Below are 21,830 nucleotides of genomic sequence, written 5' to 3'. Positions count from 1 at the left end.
TTCTAAACAATTATTATCTATCCAGCGAAGTTAGTATATAATATAAATTGAATATTAAATTATGTATAATAAACTGTGTGTGTACATTTGAAATAATTAGTATTCGGTATCATGATTCGCCGCGTAGGTAATAAAAAGTGTAGAACAATATACGTATAGTACAGTAAGTAAGGTGGAAATTTAATTATTAAATGTTATCTTAACCGTTAAATGAATTCGTGTACTTTATCCACGAATGAGGATATACAAAAGGAATATTATTTTCAATACCATATGGTCTCTTGGGATGAAGTTGCCTAAAGCGCTTACTAAATTACATTTTAATACGAGTATCGTGGATAAATTGTATGACGTATGGTCTGTATGGATAAGAGGATAGAAGAGATGATTTCTGCGCATTGTTTAATTTACCGAAAAATTGGAAGCCGGACAAATTGAAACTTTCGTTCAAAAAGTTTATAAGCTCATTATTTTCTGTCACGGGTATACTATGGAAAGTTCGATTGGGTTCTTTTGGATCGAGGTTTCGAATAATATTCAACAAAAGACCCAAACCATAAAAAAAAAATAAATAAATAAATATTATTAATTTTTTTCCAGTAACACACCTCTTTTGTATGTGCAGACCATAGTAGAAAAGAGACATTTTTGTCGATATTTCAGTACCAGTCACGCGCTTAATCAACACGTCTATTGACGATGAATCTTGAATAAAGACTTGACCCTTCGTGATTTTTTTTATATGGAAAAACAAAATGAATAGGCCTTGGCATATGGACTCAAGGGAACAACCGCATACCCTTTTAAGAGACTTTTCTAATGGAGATGCAAGTCGTTGAGTACAATAAATCGTGTAAGTCGTAAGCAATAAAGGTGTGAAAATAAATGGACACTTCTTATTGTAACTCACGCAGTGAAAATGTCTGTACGTGGACGACTCAACAGAAGTATCAATGTGCTTTTATACAGTGATTCCGCTATTTCGCTAAAGCCGACTGTGAAACAATTAACACTAGCAATATTCTGGCGTTTTGAAGTATCCTCGAGGGAAATGCCAGTAAATAGTATTTATAAAGAGAAACATCTCGAAGTACTAAAATTACTTTCTCTGAAATAGAAACGTACTGTATACTTTGTACACGACATGAATGTAATAAAATACAAAAATTGTATATAGTGTGAGGTTCATATGAAATGGAAATATTTATAAATTTCAATGTGAAATAAAAAAATTATAAACTGAAAATACGCATACAATAAGCATTAGCACAAACTTGGTATATCGTATTACATAATTTAAATTTTGACATACTACCACATGACCATAACATTATTATTATTATTATTGCCGAAGTTTTTTTTTTTTTGATTATTGCATTGTAATTTCACTGTAATAAATTAAATATTATTTTTATAATGTTGATAGGAGTTTTTTTACGATAACAATTTATTAACTTCAACGACTACTAAAAATATTTTAGATTTAGATGTTAATTAATTAATTTAATACATCAACATAATTATTCATAATATTATTTAATTTAAGCATTTAATTATACCATCAGTATTAAAAAATATTTGTCACATTTTATTTGATGGTAAATAAGACATTTTTTTAGATCTAATGATATATTATTGTTATTATAAAAATGATTACTTTTCAAAAATAATAACAAGTTTAGTGTTGTATTATGAATTATAATTATTTTTGAACTATTTGTTTTTAAAATGCTAAAATTTAAAAAATAATAATGTTAGCAAGCACATAAAAACTTTATTATTAATAAGCATTTATAAGATGTCATTTTTGAAAATATATTTAATTTTAAACACAGACAACTTTGTATTAGTTCCATTAAACAAAACTACAATTTATTGATTTTGTTGACATACCCGAAGAATGATCCTGTTAATTTATTATTAAATTGTAACTTGTAAGATTAATCGAAATAGTTTAATTGTTTAAACATAGTCGTACATAAAATCATTCCTTTTGTCGAGCTTCTCCACAGTTTGTCTGAAGTTACTTTAAATATATAGACAGTGAAATATTATGAAACCAAAAAGTTTTTTATACACTTATTATGAAGTTCAAATTTTCAAATTTATACAATATGGTACTTTAATATAAGCTATAATTAGTTTATTAAAATTACATATATATTATTTACTTAGTAGTTTTTTAAATATCAACAAGATTGTTGTATTATTTATGAAAGGTCATTTTTAGAGCAGTACCTGCTTTATTTTCAAACAAATTTCAATATTAAAGTAAATAACTAAACATTTATATTTTGTATTAAAATATAAATATTATCATTATGCATTGTCTTAAACAACAACAAAATGTATACTAAAAATAATAATAAAAACCAAATATCAAATTGTTTTAATCTTAATTGAATTTTTTCTTTTATTCGTTTATTATTACAACATCATGGAATAACGATTTACATTAAATTAAAATGTGATTATATAAGATGAAATATATATAATATTATTATAAAAAAATACAATGACATAAATTTATTCTTCGCGATAGTCCCGAGATTGTGTCCATGATTGGAAACGTTGAGATTTCGACTTCAATTACTACTATAAAACTATATTAGCATATTCTAAGAGATGTAATAATATAACGGAGTTTAAGTTTACTAGTTATTCATGAAAAGATCACAAGTAATGAATATCACATTATACAACTAATTGCTATAATAGATTTATTTACTCAAAATCTTAAATTTTAAAAGCTTTTCTATATATTTTTTTTATAATATCATCCTATTTTTCCCATACTTTAAAATGTTATTTTACACTAAAAGATTTAGTAAAGCCTTTGAAGACTAAAAACAAATTTAATAGGATTTTAAAATAAAACGAGAATGAGGTACTTATATATTGTATAGAAACTTATAAGTACAAAATTGTATCAAACATTCTTAAGTTATAAACTATTAAAAATTTATTATTTTTACTTATGTATACAATATTAATGTAGAGTTTGACTTTCGTCGGGTTAAATTAAAATTATTAATTTAAAATAAGTTTAAAATAATAAAATATATATTTAAATTTCTAATTTTAAAAGTAGAGTGGTAATAAACAATAAAAATATAGTCAAATGTATTTATCAAATACAGGTTTTAGTTACATATTTGATTTAGAAATGTGAATTATTTTTATTGTAAATATCGATTGCACTAGTTATACCCAGATGGTCAGCTAGCAATCAGAAAATATTTATATTGTAGACATATGTTTCCTTGTGTTCTTGGAAATATTTTGTTTAAATATATTTTGGCAATAATATGCTTACATTATATGAACAAAAGTATATTTAAAAATAACGTTTAAAACATATTGTAATAATATGTTGTTCACGTCCTAAAGAGAATATTGTAGGAATAAGATCAATACAATTTACGTTGAAAATATTTGTAGAAACATTAGGTAAAAATATTGAGACAATGAACTTCTATAATTATTGAAAATATAATACAATTATTGTTATAGTAAATTATATTAATAATATATGAACTAGTTGTTATTCGGGTAGACAATATATTAGGTATAATTGTGCATTTGTATCAATAAATCAAAAATGATTTATGTACACATATAGTTGGCTCTTAGCACTGTGTAACTGTATAACAAAAATTATTTCAAATATTATTGTTAAAATAATGAAAAATAATTATTCTACCGTGTATTTTATTTTTATATAAATAAACTTCTATATAAGTACAATTTAAAACATAAAACAACTATATTATCTATACTAATATATAAAATGATAGCGTTTGTTTTTATGTTCGGGATAAACTCCGAAACTACTTATTGTAGAGAACGACATAGGCATACATTTAGTCCGAAAAAATTAATAAATAATTATTTATTATTAATTAAAATAAACGTATAAATTGTATACCTATATATATTTTGGGGGCGAACGTTTGGCCACATTGACCCAAAATCCAACACGTTTGGGTACAAATAGACACAACGTTTGGGCACATAAAATAAAAGGTATTTTCGTTTTTACCTGGTTAATTAGAGAACGTTTGGGTACACTTTATAAACATGTAATCTAAAATAGTGGTATACTCTGTGTATAATTCTCATAGTCATATACTTTATCTCCAAACCAATTAATATCAATTACTTATATTATTATTTTGATTGTTCTATGATTAATATCGTCGTATACACGAATACGAAATACGAATTTATGCGTAGGTACGTAAGTACGTTAGTACTTTTTATTGACTATAATCTTTATTACGCCTGTTTCAATATAATATTATGTATATCTTTACAAATTTCTTTATTCACTCAGTGTGACTGTGTCTTAGATGAGTCAGATGTGTCTTCAATTTGATACTGAACGATCATGAATAATCGTATTACTGAAGAGTTTGATACCCATCGTGGTAAAAAATGTGTGATTATTGATCGCTTTAAATTCAACAAATTTAGAGTAAATATGTTTTTCATTGTACTTGTACTAATCATAAGTGTAACATAATAGCAAAAGTTCCTCAAATTTTAAAATTTGTTATTTCGATTAATGGAGACGGCCATATTAATCATTAAGCATATATTAATAATGTCAGTATTAAAAAGGAAGGCAACTACAGATTTAAATGCAAATGCAAATAAACTCATAAGACCTCCTCGCGATGTCTCCTGGGTAACGCTAATAAGCTCTAAATAATAAAATTTTAAGGTTTAAAAATAAAAAGAGTGTACCTAAATGTGGTATTATGTAAAAAATTATTATGTACTCAAACGTTGTATTGAATTTTTGGATCCGAAAAAAATGTACCTAAACGAGTGTTCCCAATCGTTCTCCAAAATCCCAAGTAAAAATACTGTTTTGTGTGCAAACGTGTTACGGCCTATATTATTACGGTTGCCCGCGGGTTTCCAGCTACCTGTGACCTTGACCTTTTTTCTTTTGTGTGTGTTTTATCGGCGAGTAGATATAAATAATTGTTGCGATAAGTAAAATACTTTCCGTACCATGTTATTTCAATAATATTATTTTCATAGGTTTATATATTAGGTACTAATATTGTTATAATAATTATATTATACTGGCGTGTCTGTTTAGTAAGCAAAAACCACTCGAAGAGACGAGTCCGTTGGCATATAATGTCAGTGGTGGCCCAAGGCACGGGCGAACCGGGCGGTCGGAAACTCCGAAACTACTTATTCAATCGTCATGTAGTTTTTTTAAATTAAAGAGGACATCACAGAGAAGGTTTTAGACATAAATTTAGTCCGATAAAGTTAATAAATAATTAGTTATTATTAATTAAAATTTTGGGCGGAGCCTAGACGGGTATGTTAGTATACTATATAAATATTAATAAAATACCTATTCATAATAATATGATAATATAATATATTTTAGTTGGTTCACAGATTTATAGCTATACAAATAACATAGATTAAATTCAATCTGTGTATATATTCAATTGTTACCTATATATTAGGCATTAAGGCTATATCTGGCGAGCTTTATTAATACATTATATTTAATATTAAATAATATTTAATAACTAACTAATACCATTATACTAACTATACTCACGATTAAATTATAATATAAACACTATTATTTATTAAGTATATTTAAAATATCTGAATTTTATTATCATTTACAGAACATCAAATATTATATTATTAGATAATATTACTACATAACCACAGAATAAATTAAATAAATAATTTAATTGTTTTTAAATGGAACTATATTATAATATGTTATTGTCTACTGTCTAGTGTCTATACTTACAGTATAAAATATAAGAATAGAGGTAAAATTTTAGGTTTATACCAGAAATCCTAGAGAGTCTACTAAAGCTGGTAGGTAACTATTATTTGAATTAAATAAATATATTTATTTCATTACTTTCGTTCTAATTAAGTCATTTTTTATCAATAAATCGATTTACTGGAATAGATGTAAATAACACACAATCTTACATATATTATTATATTATATATTAGCTTAGATATTGTAAATTTATAAATTTAATTTATTGAATGTTAGGTACAAATTGTAATTTACAATAATGCATCATAATATATTTTTCATACTTATATTTTACTTAATTTAATTAAAAACATAGTTATTACTTTATTAGTTATCAGAAAATATAGAGTATACTATAGAAAGTTAACTATATAATACCTGTAAGTTAAATAGATAGAAATAACATGACTAAAAATATAAAATATAATTATTCCTTAATCAAATATATGTACCAATGAACTATACCATCACCAATTACCATAATTATTTACCTAGCGTTTATATTATATATATGTGCATTTTATAGTCGTCTGAGCAGAGCGATAATTGAATTGATTTTAGAATTATGTGTGTGTGTGTGTGTGTGTGTGTGTAACCGGTGTGTATTTCTGGTAACAAATTGAATCTGTAGTTTGTACATTTGTGAGGTCAAAATTAACCGGAAAATCAAAAAAAAAAATTAATGAAAATCTACTGATATTGCTACGTGAAACTATTTTTTGACAAAATCAATTTCATTTTATTTTTATTTTTTTGTGAAACTCAAAAACAAATAACCATTAATGCATGTATTTTTCACCAAATGTTTATATTTACAAGATGTGGACTCTTTTGGATATTTATAAATAGTTGAAACATTTATTTTATTTCATTTAAATTTCCATGGAAATCTTTTGCTGGGTCAAAATATTTGGAAATATAATACGAAATTCCTTATAAATTGTTCATTTGCATTTTAAAAAAATATGAAGAATAAATAGTCATATAAATTGTATACATATTCAAATTTTGAATTTTGAAGAAATTCATAAAATCTTGAAAATTTGAAAATTATTTTGTCGTTAGACTTTCATAAAAAAAATTCTATTCATATCCAAGAATTCAAAATTTAATACAAGGTTTTTAATACGTTTTGCTGCCTATATAAAAAAAAAAATCTTACTGGAAAATCGAATAAGTTTTTTATGGCTATTTGAAGTTCAAATTTTAGTGTTATTGGATATTCACCCGTTATAATAACCATTTATTCTCAAACGATTTTTGATATTTTATTATAATTCAAAAATAAATAACTGAAAATACTTGAAATTTCACCAATTGTTTATATTATTGTTTTTTATACACGAAAAGAATTATAATATAATATTTTATGTATATATAATTATTAAAATATTTTTACCTTTTTTTAAAGTTATTAAATTTATAGATGTTTGATATTTTTAAATGTCTTAGTTATGTTTCTATAAATTTCTATAAAAACATTTTGTTTGGTCAAAAATGTCAAGATCCCACATAAGTTTTTTTTTAAACTATGTATAATAATTTAAAATAAATATCCTTAATTTATTTTTATAAGTAAGTTTACCTACATTTTGACGAAATCACGAAATTTTGCAAATTGTTTTCAATTTAAAATTTAAAACTTTTTATTAAAGACTTAAAAAAATAATTAAAATTCCTTCTTATTAGTTCATAATTAAATTTAAAAAATATACGATACATTTTTTTATGGATATTTTAATTTGACAGTATTGGATATTTAAACGAAGAATTAGATATAATTTAAACTATTTATTTTTTTTTTTTTTTTGTAATCAAAAAATATTATTTATAGGATTTTTTAGTAACTTGTACGTAAGTACATCAGTATATTTTTATACACAAATTCACAGTGATATTTTCAATACATTTAGATTAATTTTAAGTTATTGTCTATTTATACAACCGACGTATTGACGCCGTTCTAGTGTAATGCGGTATAACTCAAATGTTAATAACAATAATAAACGATATATATATATATATATATATATATATAATAATAATATAATAAATTAATTATTGTTTTCGACAAAATTAAATCAATCTAGCGTAATACTATAATAACACAAATATATCAAAATAAATTTATCTAACAGCAGTATGAATACAAGATAACACATCGAAGGCTTACTTACAGTCTCGGATCAGAATTTATTGTTTTTCGTATAATTTGATATATCATTAAATTCAATTTTACAGTAACTTATTCGACAACTACTGTACGACAGAGCATTACCGACTTGCTCGCATTTTTTTAATTTAAAATAATCGTCCTAACATTTTTTTGATTTTTTCGGTCGTGTAAAATATGTGTAGTACCTCTTCAATTTGAATTTCGGATTTTTCGTTCACCTCATCGCAAACAAATCGAAAATAAGTAAGTATAATTAAATCTCGTCACGGCGCTTTGTTGGTCCATCGTACGTATCTATAATGCTAATGGATGTCAGATACCTACATTATATTAAAATGTACGAAGTACGCGTATCGAGTATTACCACGCGAATCCACTTCAACATCTCAAACCGAAGTCGACCGAGTCGAGCTTTACGAAAACTAGTCATCGAGCCAGTGCGGTTTAATATGTTGTTTTACACAGTAGTCGATATAATAATACACTATATAAAATGAAAAACCGGTCATATGGAACGCTGCGTATGCACATACACATGCACACTAGACGGATTTAGTTAAAACGTTGGCACCGACGTACGGTTGGTGTTTCGGAAACGTAGTAGCTGGGTAGTATGGTGATATATTAATTCCGCGCCGAAGCTTGCAATATCATGTTATTTAGCTACTGCTACACACAAACACACACACACACACACACACACACACACACACGCGCGCGCGCATACACAAAATCGCATTGTGATTTCCTCCTCCGTACAAGGTACTTACACAATATTATACTACATACTTCATTGTTCGGCCCGTCAACAGCTATTATTATACATGGCACATGTCGCAAGTTTCCGTGACATCTCTTCAGCGCGGTTTAAAGTTTAGCATTAAACTATTTTCTTGATATGCACATATCGGTCTAAACGCGCGAGCTATACGGGGCAGTCGGAGAAAACGAAAACGATGCTCACCGTCATATAGGTAGATACATACTTACGTTTAATATATAATGTGATACGAGTATATAGGCATGCGTGCACCGGCATTCAGCAGTGATGGACGCAAAGTACAGGGCGATTGGTGATTACATGCATTTCAATGTTTACACTATACATAGTCATTATTTCAAAAGTTTTTATTATTGTTACATAAATAATTGATGTCGTTAAAAAACACATTTTTGAAAAAAAAGCTATTTTTACGATTTTTCAAACTACACTAACACATTTTTAATGACATAAATCCCGAAGTAGAATACACATGCTTTATTTAGAGTACTTTGGTAATAATATATAAAAATCGAATTTCAAACGAATATTTAAGCCATAGTTGACAGTTGTATGTGCGTTTAGAGCTTAAATGAATAGTGAATCGACATTCCGCATGGTAACTCTGTGTTTATCTAAACTTAAGTTTTGATTTGTAAACTTACAACTCGCCGTAATTAACTAATCGTAAAAATAAATCGTAATATAAAATTACAACCGTTCAAAATAATAACAATAGAGATATTGTTTTGCAATGACATAAAATTATGTAAAAAAATATTTACAATAAAGTTAAATTCTTATGTAAACACTTAAATAGATCACCTTGTATATTGCATGTGTTTCGGCTTAACGCCTTCTCGTGTTATTATTTTTTTTCTCCATGTCAACAATCTCACTGCGTTGACTTTTCATAAATTACCTTTTTCGAGTTTGTTAACTTTAAACTTTACTTGGAAGAACGTTCGTTAGGCATTTAGATAGGTTATAGGTTAGATATGTGTGTGTTTGTGCGTACTGTGTGCGTATATGTATAAGTCGTGGTCCTCTGTATGTACCCGGTAGGGAGTCTCGAAGTTGTATATTGTGTTATAAAATGTGTACGTACTAATTGTGTCTCTCCAAGCACATTCGTCCCGCGAGTAGGTATTATATTATATTATGTAATAATAAATACAAGTGTGTATTTTTCATTATAATTTCATCTTTTCTCCGTCGTCCAAGAGTTTACGTTCGGATCTCTCAGCGGGTACCCATAAACAAATACAACAATAATATATATATCAATACGTCCACGTCAAAATTGGAATGTTTGTACAAAGTCTCATAAGTATAACATTTGTTGTCCGACAAGAATCGATGAATTTACGGCAATAGTATGAAAATGTTATTCTTTTCTTTTTTTTTTATAAAAATAAAGACTTATCTTCAGATGTCTGAATTGGCAATATACCAAAACTTAAGTTGAAATAACATCGTTTTTTCCTCCAGTCGTTAAAAAATAATCATGAAGAGCTTATCCATATATATATATATATTTGTATGTATCTATATAGCCTATCGACTGATAATAGAACTTATTTCATAATTTATTTAAATTTCGGAAAATTTTAAAGAAAATTAACACACTCACTAGAGGCGATAATACTATTATTTATCTTTTATTTATTTTAAATAATGTGAACTTTATAGAACTAAAGTGATTATCATAATTCAATTAATTTTGTACTGATGGTACGCACTAGTAAACTACACATCAATATCAATCAAAATCGAAACGTTTTTATTGAAAACTTTTGAGACAAGCTCCAATAACACACACTGTGGCTATGAATACGATTTAAAAACTTTTTGAACCGATTTTACAAAAATCGTAATCTTGTAAAAATAACTGTGTAAATAAACTAAAGACGAATTTACTTTTTCAAATGTTTTTCCAACGCTGTATATTTTTTTTAAAAGACTGAAGTGTTTTGTATGAACAGTAGTTACACTCGATGAAGCTTAAATGGAATTGGCACAAAATATCAAGCAACAACATGGTTGAATAATCTTGTTAAGAAATCAAAAAAAAAATATGCCCTTAAAGTATTCTGGTTGTACACCTAATATAATATAATATATTGAAACAATTTTTTTTATATAATATGCATACACAGAAATAATTAAATAGAAAATTTAGGAGTGAATAAATACATTTTTTCAGAAAGACAATAAATATAGTTTTAGTACATATAAAGGATTAAATATTATCTAATATACATATATATTTTTTTTTTTTAATTGTTACGCTATACGCTACACGGTTATAAATGTCTAAGTTAAATGTTAAGCATTTAAAAACGATAACATCTTCTTTTTACATTTTAAAATGTTAAATTAAACTATGATGATATTTAAAAATTGTTATAATAATAATATAAACCAAATTATAATATTCAACAACTCGATTTTGTGTTATAATAGTATCTTCTGGTAACTTTAACAAACTCAAATACTGTGCTTCAAATTTTTCAACAAAAATTTCACCAAAACGTATTTGTATCCTTTTGGTTATTAATCGTATTTATTTGAAAATGTGAGTAATAAATTTAAACAAATTAATGACTATGATATAATAAGCTTATAGAATTTATACGTACAAATATATAAATAAACTATTATACTACATACTTAGAATATATTTTTTTGTGTGGTGATAAACTCTTTTCAGTCATTTTTTTTCTAAAAGATACAAATTAAACTGTTATAATATCAAAATAATATAAAAACGTAAATGCCTCATAATAATAATATATAATTTATGTATTATATAGAATTGAGACTTGTGTTTATTCAACTCGGTCAATTTATTATTCACGTAATAATGTCAGTTTCACACTCAGGCCAAACATGGGAATTGTAATCTTTCAAGACAGAAGGAATATGTGAACTTCCACTTGTATTAACTGTTATGTTTGGAATATGGACAACATCACTCTTCTTGTTTCTTGTCAAAATTATACAATGTAATATAGTCTAGTCGACTTGTTGCTCGGACGAAATGATATTCTCGCTCAAACGTTACACGACCCTCTGTAAAATTTAATCAAAACGGTATATTTTATAAATTCGTTAAAGCAGTACAGATTTAAGACCGACGCGCCATAGAGAAATAAACCAGGTCTACTTAATCAAAAGCATTCAATAAGTATGTATAGATATCATAAAATTGATAACAGTGTTTTAAACTTTAAAACCAAAAGCATTTATCAAATAACTAGATCATAAATAATAAATTAGTAGAAATTAAATTGTTCGTTCGAAAAAAACAACGCTGTGGCTCGTAAGGTATATATATTATTAATCAATACGTTGGAAATAATAAGGTTAATAACCTTGGTACAATTGAAAATTTAGAAAATAGCTAATCATTTCTCATACTATTTTTTAGCTGTATTCTCAGCTGTTTTTTAAATTGGAGAAATAGAAGACTTTTTTCTAAACATTTGGAAATACATCGGTTGACAAGGATAAATAAAAAATTATATTATAAAGGCTTAATAATCACATCATAAAATGTTTTTAAAAAATACGGAGGTATGCATCAGATTCATATCATGGTAATCTATTTTATTAAAAAGCAATATTTGTGTGTGCGTAAGCGATCCACAATTAAGTCTATTGCACTCATGGTTTTGAAACATGTGCAGTGTACATTGTACGCGGTAATCCTAACGCAATGATATGCAACTCGAATTTTCCAATTTAAAGAGAGACTCATACAGGGATTTATTGGCACATGAAAAACAAATATTATTTTGTGTTTATATAGCGATTCCACTGGTTACAGAAATTTAAATTTAAAAAATATTTATCACAATTAATGTAATAAAAAAATATAATATTCAAATGAAATCGAAAATTGCATGACGTATTATCAGTCTTGTAAAGAATACTTTTATTTTGTATTTGGAATACGTATTCGAATAAACGGTTAAAAAAGTATTCAGAATACGTATTCGAATAACTTTCAGAAAATATATTTAGAATACATTCTGGAATACTCAAAAAATTATTCGAATACTTTAAGAATACTATTAATTATTAATACTTATTTTTCTCACGAATAATATCTACACTGGCAATAAAAAATTACTATCACTATTATCTATTTATCAGGTTTTTTGTGCTAATACAGTAATACCATCATAGACGTTCGCACATAAAGTCAACTAGTATGAGATTTATGGGCTATGGCTAATACTATATTTTATATATTTTACGATTTTAATTACCACCACCCAGTGTTATAATTTATAAACACAAACATTTTTTTTTTCAAATTTAGTATTTAAATATAAAATAAAAATTCTAAAAAAAAATATTCAAAATACGTATTTGAAAATATTTTTTTAAATGTATTTAGAATAGTATTCAAGTACAAAAAAAGAATACAAATACTTTACAAAACTGCGTATTATTAATAAAATCCGTGTCGGTTAAAGCACAATATTTCAAAAAAATATACATAATATATCTGTACCTAGTGTACCTATACATAAAAGAAGTCCCGATTGGCTGATTCATAATCAAAATACCTACATCAATACTATTTATTTATTTATTTTATTTAAATTAATATGAAGAAGATTACGGAGCCTCACTAAGAAAAACTCGTGTGGAGGTTCGAGATCATCTTAGTTTAAAAATAATCTTAAAGGTAGGTATAGGTGATGTGGTATGATGTTATGAAATAATAATGAAAACTACGTGTGTAGCTAAAGACTCCAATATTTCATTGTAGGGGTGCAATTAGAAAGTATTTTTCAAAATTCACATTTTAAAGAGGGGCTCACGCGGAGATTTGTTGGCTCACAAAAAACAAACATTGTTTGGTTTGTATAGGGTGACCTCTTCGTCACCGGTTACGGAAAACAAAATAGTTACAACTGAATACGATACATTTCAGACCTATCTTATATTTGGTCAAAACCGTCGTCCAAAATATGACTGTTAAAAATATATGTGTATAATGATATATTGACGTTTGCGGCGTTTGAGACAGAGTAACAGCGGTCACCGTCGCTATAGTCTTCAGGTGACATTCTTTGTTTTTTCAATATTGTATAAAAACAAATGTTAAATATATTTTATTAAAATATTACAAATTTATTGTACGCGGCTTTATAAAATAATACTCGGACAATGATGATTTTTTAAAAAAAACCTAATTTTTTATTCGTTTTTGTCCTTTAGTAACATTAATTGGTTCTTTTTTTGGAAAAATAAGGGTTTAATTTGGATTCCGTACGAACCTTAGGCGTTTGACGAACATAATCGTTCATATTTTATAATAACATACAACGGCGATATAATCGTTTCATATCAGATAAGTACTTAGAACATTATCATAAGTTATCATTTATTTATCATAAGTTGCGTGCATTTAATCATCGTTGGTGTAGATCATAAATTGTTATTGCCGCTGTACGTTATAAAATATGTTACCTAACGGGACTATAAATGTACGTACGTTCGTTGGAGGAAAGTCTGTGGTTAATATAATTGGCATTTAGAAAATGTAAATTTTTATGGTCCAAGTCGTATATTTTGAACGAGTCAGTGACATTTATGTAAAAAATCGTACAATTTATACCACCATCTTCCTACTCAAACTGTGCCGGTTTCGTTATTGGCCTATTTTCCTGGAGTACTAGAGATACTTCTTTTTAATTTTGGTGTATCCATATTTTTATTTCCAGAGCTCCTGATATGAAAACATGTTTTTCTTTTCCTAAGTCGATTAACTCGAAAATCATGATTACATGATTCGAAGTTAGGGTTAATATTTCTGAAATAATAAATTATAGTAATATTATTTATATATTTTATTCTCTTTTAAACTTGTCCATTGTAAATTATTTTTCTGTATGTTAATTTGTTTCTCGTTTATAAAAACACATAGTTAATAATAGACCGTGTGTTCAGTAAGTTCAGTTGTAAAGGTAACAGAAAATATTTCGGACGCATGACATTGAGTTTGATTTGGAATTTTTTACTGCATATAAGACATATAAATACATCTGTTTTTGATAAATCCTAATTACTAATAACTATTTTCATATACGCATGTGCAGTGAAATAAATATTTTTAAATAGGAACTACTATTTTTGATACTGAATTTGGATTGTTTTATTTATTTCTGAACAGCTTTGATGTTTACAGTTTTTTAATATCTTCAAAATCGACATTTTTAGGACAGTCGGAGTTTTAAATAAGGTAGTAATTCATAATTATAGGTATTATTATAATAATTTATTTTGATTAAAACTACAAAGTGTATTTATTATTACATCGAATTTATAAAAAAAAATATCATTGGAATTTATCGATAAATATTATACTTATAAATGCGTGATTAAGATTAATTACAAATTACCCAATTTAAAACTTTCGACTGAAAATAAAATAGAATGCGCAGCCGCACAGATAAAAATAGTTAAAAATTTGAATTGATCAAAAATAGATGCATTTATATGTCCTGTGCACAGTAAAAATACTCCAAATCAAATTCAAAGTCATGCATTCAAAATATTTCTGTTACCTTTAAAATTGAACACACGGTATATATTTAATTTTTTTTTTAATCTTTTGTAATTTAGTATGTTTCTATATAGTTTAATTATCGTATCGAAGCATTCCCATAAATATAAACATATTGGAAAAGCTAAAGGTTGCAATTTTTCTATAATATCATGAGTTTATTTCGTAATGGTTTTATAGTTAAATTTGAATTTTCTCTTCAGAATAAGGCTCAGCTAAATTATCCATAGATTCCATTTATTCATTCGCACAAAATTATTACCTATAGTACAATTTTGTACATTTATTTTATGTATTCAATACTATTATTTATAAATGGTATGTGAATTCATGAAGGCTAATGATCACAAATCAAAGTCTTTTCAAAATAATTTAATTAACTAAAAAAAAAAATACGTATCAATATTTGTGGTTGTTTTATTCAAATAATTCAATTTTAGTAATGAACTTATCATTTGAGTCATAATCAATTAAAGTCACATTCAAATGTTCTAATATATATCATCGTCAGGCAGCGTTTTATAAAAATGTATTTCAATGCTACGTATAAATTTAGTGCACAAGGACTTCATACTAACCAGTACTTACTTATTAATTTTCAATATTATTAACTGATTAATGATACCATAAAATAAAATACATATTATAGTAACCACTGATAAATAATTATAAGCATTACGCATGATGATAAGCTAAAATGTTTAATGTATCATGTATATCAATGCTACCAAAATAAACATAGAAACATTTTTTGTACCGTTAAATTTGTAATTTTTTTCTATACATTTTAGTATAATCAGTAATCACCATTTACCAAGCTAATAATCTCACGTATATTTTTTTTTTTTTTTATGGACAAAGGAATATATTAGTACGTACTACGTCCGTTATGTGTGTTATCTATGATCTGCAGCAGAGAACAGTTCAGCGGAATATTTACGCACGGCATAATAGTACAATCATAGCAGTGAAAAGGGTTATTTGAATTGCCTCTTCAGAATAATGCTCAGTTAAATTATTGTTTGCTGTGTAAATGTGAACTAGACAGCGAAATGTTTCACATAGATGTGTACTAACTGTCTAACTAATAGGTCCATTATTTAATATACCTAACACAGCAAAAAATTAGTACCCCATGTAACATTTTCAAGGTTCAGTGTTGGTTATCTTGCGCAGTGCACATACCACAATGCGAGCACGGTTACAGCAACGTGTCGAAAACGACGAAAACCACTTAAATACATAAGTTCCTTAAGGAGCTATAATAATTACTTTTACAAAAAATGTAATCTTTTCTCACCAGTGTACAATGTCTTGTACCGTGGATACAAAAGTGCACGAAAAAAAGTTATCATGCTTTTTATATTTGAAAGTGTTCTGTAAATAATTTGTATTGTATACGTGTGTGTTATTATAATTGGTGCTTTGCAATAGAACACTAAGAAACAAAATTGTGGCCACAATTCCGTGTTAAAATTTTTCCTAGGATTAAAATATATATGAATTAATTATTTTATATTTAAATATAATGTAATATTTTTTTACAAAACTAAATCAACTTACCGTGATATTAACAGTAAAATACAGATTGACCGTCTTTGATCCAAATCGTTTTCATATCCAATGTTTTATCATTGAATTTAAATTTAATACAAACATTACACTACCTAGCTAGTTAAAATTACTTACTCAGTTGACGAGATACTTTATAACATATACTGTATAGCAAATAGGTTACCTACCTACACTCTTCTTTTTTCTGGCATTGATTGTGAATTTCAACGATCCTACATAGGTTAAATATTATAGTTGTCCTAAATGTATATAACTCGATCACACAAATATGACTGACGACTATAGCATTGGTTCAGAATTAATAGTTGCTTCGTATTATAATAAGTATAAAAATTAATTAACAACTATTATGCGAGCTGCAAAGATGCTAATTAATATAAGAACAAATTTAATGAAATATCGTTTAGTTCAAAACTTAGATGTAAGATTAAATTAGAGAGTTTATAGATATGAATTTTTATAACAATGCGATTAAAAAAATTATTAAAATAAACAATAACACTTTTTAATGTTATTAATGGTCCACTCAATATTTCATATACATTTAAAAAAAATATATTAGTAACTATTTTATACTATCTCATATGTAATATTGAAAAATAAACATTAATTCACGAGGAAAACATATCTGCAATAACTTTTAACGGCTATTTTTTTTTTAATGAAAACATTTAAATTAACATGATGTTTGTCAATTATAATTAACTTTAAAGATGAAACTGCTGTAGGCTTTGATGGTATTAAAATGAAGAAATTAAAACTTGTAAGGTTCGTGCTCATTTTCAATTTACAAATCTTTACGTTATTATTTGTTAATTATTACGTAACTTGGAGTCAGAAAAGTTGTAAGTACTTACCTATATAAGATAAAAACTGTTTTTTGTATATATATTATACAATTAACAATGAATATAGTTAACATTGGTATTATATATATATATATATATCTACACTTATAAATAGCTAATTATTTTTCACTAATTTTAATTACACTGTTGCAGTGTTGTATCAAAAAAATTATTGATTTTGTAGTCTCTAATAAAAAAAAAAATCAAATAAATTGAAGTGTATAATTTGGTTATTAAACATGGTGTACTTTAACTTTTAAAAATCATTATAAATGTAATACCTACGCCAAAGTTATAGCTCCCTTAGTAAATACGACTTTAACTATCAATGCTTATCATGCTGAATTCTTTGTTAAATTGATTATACATTTAATATTTGATAAATAGTGTAGAATTAAAGAAGATAAAATGATTAAAATAAATTATATAATAAGCCACTGTTTATTTTTATAAATCTAATGTCATTTAATATTTCATGGTCATTAGTATTTATTATATCTACTTTTTATATGGCGGAAAAAATAAATGCTAAAATGAATACTCACTGAAAAAATGGCTTATATCATTATCATTATCTATCATTCTTTTTTTATCTTTAATTCTAAAACATGTATAACTAACGTCATTATAATGATTTTAAATTATTAACAGAAATTTAAATAAGTATTATTTTTGAATAAATGAATTAAATATTTCATCGATGTTTAAGTATGTGTTTTAGCAATATTTTGGTATCAAAATATGGAAAAAATTAAAATATTATTTTATAATTACTTAGCGTTAGCATCTTATTAAAGCTAAGATAGTAATTGTTAAATTCAAATTAAAGTATCGAAAAGATCTATAAAAAATAGAATTGTATAAAATCACAAAAAATTCAATATTGTTTTTTATTTTGTCATTTTGACATCGACAAAATTTAAATATTATTTTTAAGTGTGCTAGTTATTTTTCATTTTTAATCTTCAATATATATATATTTATTTAAATGTAGTGAAAAAATAATTACGAAAAAGAATCAGCTTCAAGAAAGATAATAAGACAAATTAATTCCAATAAAAATAACGTTAAATTTAATGTAATGGAAGAATTATTTGTTTGATGATTCTGTATACTATTATCTAAACTTGTTATAATATTCACAGACTCCTGCTATGGTCTGGTTTCAATGTAATATACTTTGATAATTATGAATTCAGTTTATACAATTATAGTTTCTAAATTGATATTAAATAGACCCTTAATTATATTACCAAGTTATAATTCGTTAACAGTTATATCGCTTATATATTCAGAATCCAAAAGCTATTTTTTCACTTTGATATTATGTGTCATTAGCGCTGCCAACAAAATAAAGCTTAATATATTAGGTTAGACGTACACATACTATGACGGTACTAACTACTTCATCGTGTGCATTCTCTAACTATAATTTTAGATTCTGAGTGGAGTATATAAATGTATTGATTTTACAATTTGATTTTTTTTTATCTATCATCATCTTTTGGGGCAGTAAAGGTCATCGATTTTCATTTTTAGAGGGATTTTCTGGTAAAAAATTGAATTTAATTAATATTTTGAGGGGTCATAAATAAAAAATTCCAAGTAGGTACATTTCAATAAAACCGAAAAAAATTGAGTTATTTAAGTTTTTTTACACACAACCAGTATTTGACAAAAACAATAAATTTTGTTTTTTTTTAATTATGTAACGCAAAAAATGAAAAACTTTTGACATACTTAACATTTATACCAACTGATAATATTAGAAATTCATATACATTGACAAATTTTTAAAATATGTTTAATTTTTGAGCTGTTAAATCTTGAAAATTAAATACAAGGTTCCTCTTAAGTTCGTAAAAAAAAATAAAAAGAGTACTCTTAAAATAACAATTTTTGAAAAGGTCTCATTCGCAAATTTCGATCAGGAATACAATAGCAGCCGCAATTTTTCAATTCTATAATATTCACTGTACATATTATTGTGGGGAAACTATAATAGGTACCTATTGCGAGAATTTGTCGACATTTTCTTTGACCGCCGTACCTATATCACGTGATTTTTCTTTGCAGGCAACACGTCGGTGCTGTTGACGGTTTCGTTCACCGTCGAACGGTACATAGCCGTGTGCCATCCGCTGCGCGGCCGGATGCTGTGCACCGAGTCCCGGGCCAAGCGCGTTATCCTGATAGTGGCGCTGTTCTGTATCGCGTGCACTGCTTCCACGCCGTACGAGTGGCACATAGCCATCAACGCGGCCACCGGCAAGTTCCAGAAGAGCAGCACGGAACTGGGCCGGAACGACATCTACAAGAAGGCGTACAACTGGTTTTGCATCGTCACGTTCATATGCGTGCCGCTGCTGGTGCTCACCGTGCTCAATTGGTTCCTGATCAACGCGGTCAATCAAAGCCGCCGGAACCGGACGCGGCTCACCTGCCAGGTACACAGCGTATAATAAAATCACGTTTAACATAATAATATGACAATGATAAAAATAAAACAAAACTCTACCTTCGTCGTTTGCTCCGATATCGATCCGAAACCGTTAATTTCAAAATATTCAAAATCGCCAATAATCCATGTACTGTTTGATTTTTGATCGTCCAACGAAATGCATAAAACGTCTTTATTCGCGACGATTGTCTTTGTCTGTAAAATTAATATTTACAACGGTATAGTTCACTTGAACGACAGGTAAACCTACACCTCCATCACCTTTACTAAAAATATAAATAATTCAATAATATTGTTATAGCACGATAACTCTAGAGCTCGTTATCGGTTAATGCATATTTTATTGTCGAATAATATTATGTCGTATGCGTATAGACAAAACTAGACCAATATTTATCGAGGCACATTACAATTGAAGAACTGACGAGTGAGATTCGCCCACACCCCCTACCACTTTAATATTCACTCTTTTAATTATACTTTTGACACATTTTAAAGTATTGAGTGCACAAGTCCTTTGTGCGCCTAAATACGCCAATGGCTGTTTCCGCTTAATGTGATCACTGGTTTATAGAATCAGCCGTTTATTAGAATCAAAATTGAAAATCCCAAACCAGATCTTATGTTACTAATGTTAAATTAACTTTTTATTAGAAACACCAAGTACCGGATAATTGAATTATTTTTAAGAACATTCTTATCGTTTCAATGGTATTTCAAACTTTCACTAAAAATAAACAAGAATTGTTTTGAAAAAATTAAAAGAAGCTATTCAAAAATATATCGAAAACGATACTTTCTAGTTGTTCTAAAAGTTATAGGTACAATGCACATTGTACATACATTATTATTTATTTAATTTTAAATAATTAAAAATCATGTATCTATTATATTAATTGAATATATATTTTAAATTCAGGCTAATATGAAAATGAAATTAGTAGATTTTCAAGTACAATCAACTATAGATAGATTTTTTTACCTTATTTTAATTGGATTTTATTTTAATTTAATTTTAAACATATATGTAAATATAAACTCATAAATAAAAAAAAAATGTCTTATGGAATCAACCAGTTAATAGAATCAAAATGATCTGAACGTGATCATATTAAACGGAACTCACTGTACTCAATACCTCCTTTCTGCTAAAAATCAAAATGCGATTAGAAAAACGTATTTCCAAGTGAGTAAAAATTTTAAAAATAAAGATAGCAAATATTTTAAGTATAAAGTTCTTCGAAAACATTTTTACGATTATAAAGTACCCGTGAGGCCGTGAACATATAAGCTGAGTTTTTAAATTTGTCCGACAATCCCTATCATTCTACCGCAAAACGACGTAAAATAAAAAAATACAAATAAGCCGCTAAGATGGGTCTGGTGATTTTCTTTTTCCTTGATATTAGCACCTACAAATGAACTTTTTCAGAATTTCTTTTTACCAATATAAATCACGTCTTTACGTGAACATGTTATCTTTTTATTTCTTCGGTAGTTAATTTCCTTCTACCTTTTTTTACTGTAGTTCATTATTTATAAAAACGCGTCTTCAACTTTTTCATAATGACTTAAAAAATATAGACAAAATCGACTTAGGCCA

At 26.6% G+C, this 21,830-nt stretch overlaps 1 protein-coding gene across 1 annotated transcript in view; it reads left to right on the top strand.

The window, feature by feature from the left end:
* LOC113561159 (FMRFamide receptor-like) overlaps positions 1-21,830 on the top strand; it is a 72,725-nt gene that overhangs the window by 36,280 nt on the left and 14,615 nt on the right. Inside the window, exon 3 of the mRNA XM_026967420.1 lies at positions 19,843-20,213. Coding sequence (XP_026823221.1) covers positions 19,843-20,213 — 371 coding nt within the window. The remainder of the gene's footprint in view (positions 1-19,842; positions 20,214-21,830) is intronic.

The sequence above is a fragment of the Rhopalosiphum maidis genome, chromosome 4 (assembly GCF_003676215.2).
Source record: "Rhopalosiphum maidis isolate BTI-1 chromosome 4, ASM367621v3, whole genome shotgun sequence".
Taxonomy (NCBI): domain Eukaryota; kingdom Metazoa; phylum Arthropoda; class Insecta; order Hemiptera; family Aphididae; genus Rhopalosiphum; species Rhopalosiphum maidis.
This window is presented reverse-complemented; position numbering and strand designations above follow the sequence as displayed.